The 6,060-nt window shown below is 65.1% G+C and overlaps 1 protein-coding gene across 2 annotated transcripts; it reads left to right on the forward strand.

The window, feature by feature from the left end:
- Nucleotides 1–375: 375 nt before the first annotated feature.
- On the forward strand, nt 376–5,244 carry PKLR (pyruvate kinase L/R). Of its 2 annotated transcripts, none has more exons than XM_006030925.3 (11): nt 376–521; nt 1,410–1,595; nt 1,772–1,863; nt 2,206–2,337; nt 2,543–2,729; nt 3,048–3,318; nt 3,691–3,841; nt 3,924–4,076; nt 4,251–4,417; nt 4,742–4,923; nt 5,053–5,244. In XM_006030925.3, the coding sequence occupies exons 2-11, from the start codon at nt 1,442–1,444 to the stop codon at nt 5,157–5,159; spliced, it is 1,596 nt and encodes a 531-aa protein (XP_006030987.1). In that variant the 5' UTR covers nt 376–521; nt 1,410–1,441; the 3' UTR covers nt 5,160–5,244. The 2 variants fall into 2 exon arrangements, with proteins under 2 accessions (XP_006030987.1, XP_025068463.1); XM_025212678.1 differs by having other exon boundaries at nt 1,413–1,595.
- Nucleotides 5,245–6,060: the final 816 nt, after the last annotated feature.

Below are 6,060 nucleotides of genomic sequence, written 5' to 3' on the forward strand. Positions count from 1 at the left end.
CGCTCCCTGCTATAACTGCTGCTCCGCCTGCTGCTCCCTGCCCCTCTGCCTGCTGCTCCCTGCTATATCTGCTGCTTTGCCTGCTGCTCACTGCCCCTCTGCCTGCTGCTCCCTGCCACTCTGCTGCTCTGCCTGCCGCTCCCTGCACCATCTAGTCAGACCACAGGGCGTTCTGCCCATCTCCTGCGTGGCACAGAGGCCAGGTGCAGGCTGAGACTGAACAGGGTCTGACCAGGGCTGTTGCCACCGTTTGCCTCCTACAGACAGCTTCCTTCCCCCTGCCAGCCTGCCCCGCCACTCCTGACCCGGCGCCCCAGGCCGTGGGCGAGCAGGGAGAAGCGGCGGCTGGGGGAGCGGGACCAGGGCTGGGCTGGAGCAGGAGGGGTGGGGACAAGGAGCAGGGAGGGGCGAGGCTGGGAGCTGCCCAGGGGCTGGCAGGGAGGTGGGGAGAGCTGCCATTTCCTAGTTCCTATCTGGGGCGTCTCCCGTGGGCCGGAGCAGCGGGCCAGCACCGGAGCGAGGTGGGTGTCTCCTGGCTCGGGAGCAGCCGTGGGACCGGATTGCAGCCCCTGCCCGGCCCTGGCCCCTCGCGCCCGCACAGCGAGCTGGTTCTGCCTGCCCAGGACCCCAGTGCCCAGGCCTGCTCCGCACATCGCAGCTGCCAGCCTCGCTGCTCCCTGGCCCCAGGACGGCCCGTGCGGCCCCAGGGAGCCTGTCTCATACGCCAGGGCAGTGCGACATGAGCTGTCCACGCCACGCCGCTGTGGGATGACTGGCCCCAGAGCCTCCTTGTGGTCCCTGGGGCCTGGATCCCAGCTCCCAGCCCCTGGTTCCCGCTGGGCCTGCACCATGTGCGGATGCTTGCCCTGGCTCTGCTCCCAGAGGGCCCCGGTGTGTGCCAGGGGCCACAGGTTGATCCCAGGTTGCTGCCGGCTCCTTCCCAGCTCCCGTCTCGGGGTCTGGTTGTTGTAATGAGCCCGACAGCCAGCAAAGCCCCAGGCCACGCAGGAATGACCTCTGGGCCAAGCTGGCCGAGCTCTGGTGACACTTTAATGAGCTCTGGCGTGTCAGAGGTCTGCTCAGGGGTGGGGGTCTGGGCTGCAGGGAGGCAGCCGTGGCAGGACGGGCTGCACTGGGGCTGCACACGGAAGGTGGGTCCAAGCCCTCCGCTGAGCGATGACCAGGACCTTGGCACCAGGGGGGGAAGTGCCCGCCGAGTCAATGGCTGCACAACGGCGGCGTGCAGCTAGCACTCCCCGCTCACGCTGCCCCGAGCAGGGGGCACTGGCACTGCCCCAAGGAGGCCTCGGCACTTCCTGCTGCTCCCAGCCCGGCACTGGGGGGCCGGGGCTGCGATCCCACGGGCTGCGCCTGGCAGCATTTGTGCAACTGCACCCTCCCTGTCTCAGCAGGGGTCATCAGGCCGTGGCTGCTGGAAGACATGGCTCAGCTCACCCAGGAGCTTGGCACGGCCTTTTTCCAGAGGAACCAGCTGAGGGCGTCCCGGGCGGACACCTTCCTGGAGCACCTCTGCTTGCTGGACATCGACTCGGTGCCCATCACCACCCGCAACACCAGCATCGTCTGCACCATAGGTACTGCTCTCCCGGGGAAAGGGCAAGAACCACCCTGTGCGGGAGAGCTGGGGGTGCCGGGCCACAGGATGGCACCGGAGACCTGCCTGGAGGGGCTTGGGCAAGGCCCCAGGGCCCTGAGGGTGGGATAGTCTCTGGGCAGAGGGCGGGAGGGTCTGAGCCTCTGTGCCTGCCAGGGCCTGCTTCCCGCTCCGTGGAGATGCTGAAAGAGATGATTAAGGCTGGGATGAACATTGCACGCCTGAACTTCTCGCACGGCTCACACGAGGTATGTGGGGAGGGGCCAGGCCCCACAGACGGGTGGAAGCAGGGATCCCCCAGCCTGGCACAGGGGGAGGGTGCTGTAGCTAGGGAGCGTCTGCCCACTGGGGCAGCGGGGGAGCCCCCACCTTGCAGGCTGGAGCAAGGGAGGATATTGAGATGGGGACAAGTTTGTGGATCCAGGGCAAGGCCCAAAGCTGCCTGACTGGGGCAAGCAGGGCCCTGAAGGGCAGGTGCAGACAGGGCCCTGATGGGAAAGGAAGGGGCAGGACCAGAGACCACAAACTGGGGCAGGGGCAGCACAGCTCTGCACAGCAGCCCCCCTGCAGCCCTAGCTCTTCCCTGCCAGTATCATGCCGGCTCCATTGCAAACATCCGGGAGGCGACAGAGAGCTTCGCCTCCAATCCTCTCTTCTACCGCCCCGTGGCCATTGCCTTGGACACCAAGGGCCCCGAGATCCGCACTGGCCTGATCAAAGGGGTGAGTATAGAGCAGTTGGATGGGAAAGGGGAAGGGGCTGCTGGTGGGAGGCTGCCCTGCCTTGCCCTGCCCTGGCCTGTAGCAGAAAGCAGGGGGTCCAGGAATTGGCAGGGGGACACTGGAGCAGGTGGGACTGGTGCGGTTTGGATGGGTCTGCCAGTCAAGCTGGGCACGCTGGAGCCCCGATCGTGCGGTGCCTGTGCAGGGTGAGAACATGGAGGTGGAGCTGGTGAAGGGCTCCCGGGTGATGGTCACCACCGACGAGGCCTACAAGGAGCGCTGCGACCAGTCTGTCATCTGGGTGGACTACCGAAACCTCCCCAGGGTTGTCAAGGTCGGCAGGAAGATCTTTGTGGACGATGGGCTCATCTCCCTGGTGGTCAAGGAAATCGGTACGTCCCCCAGTGCTCTGCCGCCCGCCCACCCCAGGGTGGCACAGGGCACCCCCAACCCGGGCCTATGTCCCCAGAGCTCTGACCACCGCCTGCCCAGCCCAGGGTGGCACAGGGCACTAGCCCAGGGACTGCACCTTCCTCAGTGCCCCCCCGCCAGTGCGGCTCTATGCTACATCCCCACGCTCTGCGCTGTTCTTTAGCCCCTACCATGGCTATGTTGCCCCTGCCAGTCCCCACTGGGGTGCCCATCCCAGCCCCTGTCCCTGTGCCCCATGGACCCCGCAGGGCCTGGAACTGCCTCTCTCCCTGCCCCAGGCCCCAACAGCTGCGTGACGGAGGTGGAGAATGGCGGGGTATTGTGCAGCCGCAAGGGCGTGAACCTGCCAGGGGCGGAGGTCGACCTGCCAGCTGTGTCAGAGCGGGATGTGCGCGACCTGCACTTCGGGCTGCAGCATGGCGTGGACATGATCTTCGCCTCCTTCATCCGCAAGGCAGCTGATGTGGCAGCCATCCGGGCTGTGCTGGGCGAGCAGGGCCGCACCATCAAGATCATCAGCAAGATCGAAAACCATGAGGGCGTCAGGAAGTAACTGTCCCTGTGTCCCTGGTTGTCTGCCCCCTGCCTATCAGCCGTGGCAGCAGGGGAGAGAAATGTTCCTCTCTGCCCCACATGTCACCGCTGGGGATGGGGCATCATGCCCACCCCAAAGGCATTTCCCTGGGGGGCCACAGCAGCACTTACCTGCGTGGGGTTGTCAGGCACATACAGGCTTGCTCTGGACATTCTTGTGTCCCACAAGCTCTCAGCTCTGTGGCCAGGCTGGCACCCACTCTTGTGGCAGCCACGTGCCATTCCCTGAGCTCCCAGAACACGCCTTCAGTAGCATGTCTTGGCTGGGGTGGGTATGATGGGAACACCTCCTGAGCCCTGTGAAGCTAAGCCTGCTCTGCCCTGCAGGTTTGATGAGATCCTGGATGCCAGTGATGGGATTATGGTGGCTCGCGGGGACCTGGGCATTGAAATCCCAGCAGAGAAAGTCTTCGTGGCGCAGAAAATGATGATTGGTTGCTGCAACCGTGCGGGGAAGCCTGTGATCTGTGCCACGCAGGTCAGTCTGCTCCAGGCTCTGAGGATCGGGGCCCCGGGGGTTGGTTGCTGTGACAAACCCTGAGGCTCTCCCCTGCCGGCAGATGCTGGAGAGCATGATCAAAAAGCCACGGCCCACGCGAGCAGAGAGCAGCGATGTGGCCAATGCCGTGCTGGATGGAGCTGACTGCATCATGCTGTCAGGAGAGACAGCCAAGGGGGCCTACCCAGTGGAGGCTGTGAGCATGCAGCACGCGGTAAGCATGCTCCTGCCTCACCCGGCAGGGCGCCGTGGAGAGGGGCAGGCGGGCAGGTGTGGGGAGCTCCCTGTGCCATTAGGGCACCGCAAGGAGGGGCAGGAGGATGGGGCTGGCTGTGCTCAAGCACAATCACCAGCCCTGTGTGGGCTCCTGTGTCTGCATCCCATGCAGATCGCGCGGGAGGCCGAGGCCGCCATCTACCACCAGCAGCTGTTTGAGGAGCTGCGCCGGGTGACACCCCTGAGTCAGGACCCCACCGAGGTGACGGCCATTGGGGCAGTGGAGGCCTCTTTCAAGTGCTGCGCAGGAGCCATCCTCGTGCTCACCAAGTCCGGACGGTGAGACCCCGCGGGGCGGGGGCCACACTCTGGGGGACAGGGGAAGCCAGGCCAGCCAGGGAAGGGTCCTACCCTTGGGGCCGTGGGGGGCAACACAGTGGAGTACAGCGCATTGGTGTCTGCCCCACCATGATCTGTCACTTGTCCCTTCTGGCGTCACGCCATCCCCAGACAGGGGTAGCGCCCCCAGTGCCAAGGCAACTCACCCAGGCTGCACTGCAAGTGAACCGAATGCAAGTGTCTTGGCTCCCACCCCCGTGTCCACTGTGCTGCCCCCACAGCACCTGGTGCGTGAGTCCTTACCCACCCTTCGACACCTGGCAGGTCTGCCCAGCTGCTGTCCCGCTACCGGCCTCGTGCCCTCATCATTGCCGTGACACGGAGTGCGCAGGTGGCTCGCCAGGCACACCTGTGCCGGGGCGTCTTCCCTGTGCTGTACCGTGGTGCCCAGCAGGAGGTGTGGGCTGATGACGTGGATCGCAGGGTGCAGTTCGGCATTGAGATGGGTGAGTGCGAGCCCCGCGGCCTCGTGCTCTGGCACAGCACCCGCATGGGCCTGCCCCAGCCCCCTGCACCTCTCCGCAGGCAGCCCCTGCTGCCCCCCTGCCCCTCTCACCAGCTGCTTTTCCTCCCAGGACGTGTGCGTGGATTCCTGCGCTCCAGCGACATTGTCATCATCGTGACAGGCTGGAGGCCTGGCGCTGGCTACACCAACATCATGCGAGTGGTGAAGGTGCCGTGAGGAGGGGGCGGTGCCAGGGGCTGCTCCTGTGCCCGGCCCCTGTTGATACCACATGGCTCCATCATTAAACACCCAGATCCAGGCAGCTTTCTTGTTGTGGCTGTTGTGGGTGCTGGAGGGGGGCACATACTAACCTGTGGCCCTGGGAGGTGCTGCCAGGGTTGTGGCCCTGGGCTGTTAGATGTTGTAGGACTTGGCAGGCTGGGGTGGTGCTGCCAGCTGAGGAGCTCCAGGCCCCGCTGCCAGAGTTGCCAGCTGGGCTGAGGCCTGACCCTGACCCTGAGGCAAGGACAGGGACCAACTGTGCACAGCTTTGGCCCTGATGCCCCAGGACCCTGCCCCCGGCCCTCCTGCCCAGCGCCTCCCCCCACAACAGGATTCTCATGGCTCTGGCTCCTGTGCTGGGAAAGGGCAGGGCTGGTGCTGGAGGTTTCCCAGGCTCGGTGTAGGCTCCTGGTGCTGCAGCCCTGCTACTCGCTGGGGGCTCTTGCCGCCCCCCCCTCCCCCCGGCTCTGCTCACAATGGTGCTGTTGATTGGCAATCTCCCCCTGATCTGCTGTGATCCCTTAATCTCCCCCTAAATCAAGTTTAATCAATCTCTGCTTGACTTCTTGGTAATCCCTTCCACACTGCTGCCAGCCCCAGGGCCTTGTGGCCACATCATCTTCCTGGCACCTGCCAGCCATGGAAGGGACCTGGCTCCCCACGAGCCCTGCTCCTGTGGGCTGCACCTGCTGCTGTACCATTGAGCTTTGCCACGCAGTCCCGCAGTGATCACGCAGAGTGCTGCAAACGACACAGAGCACGGGCGCTCCCAGTCCAGCTGGGGACCAGGGTGGCACTGCTTCCTGTGCCTTGGCCGGCACTAGACTGCGCTGCTCTTTGTGGCCCCGAGTGGCTG

Source organism: Alligator sinensis, unplaced genomic scaffold (genome assembly GCF_000455745.1).
Source record: "Alligator sinensis unplaced genomic scaffold, ASM45574v1 scaffold1165_1, whole genome shotgun sequence".
NCBI lineage: Eukaryota > Metazoa > Chordata > Crocodylia > Alligatoridae > Alligator > Alligator sinensis.

Excerpts from the sequence above, each read along its gene's own strand:
- PKLR (XM_006030925.3), top strand. The coding sequence starts at position 1,442 with ATGGCTCAGCTCACCCAGGAGCTTGGCACGGCCTTTTTCCAGAGGAAC. Across the intron at positions 1,596-1,771 it reads CAGCATCGTCTGCACCATAG|GGCCTGCTTCCCGCTCCGTG; the intron begins GTACTGCTCTCC and ends TGTGCCTGCCAG. Across the intron at positions 2,730-3,047 it reads CCTGGTGGTCAAGGAAATCG|GCCCCAACAGCTGCGTGACG; the intron begins GTACGTCCCCCA and ends TCCCTGCCCCAG.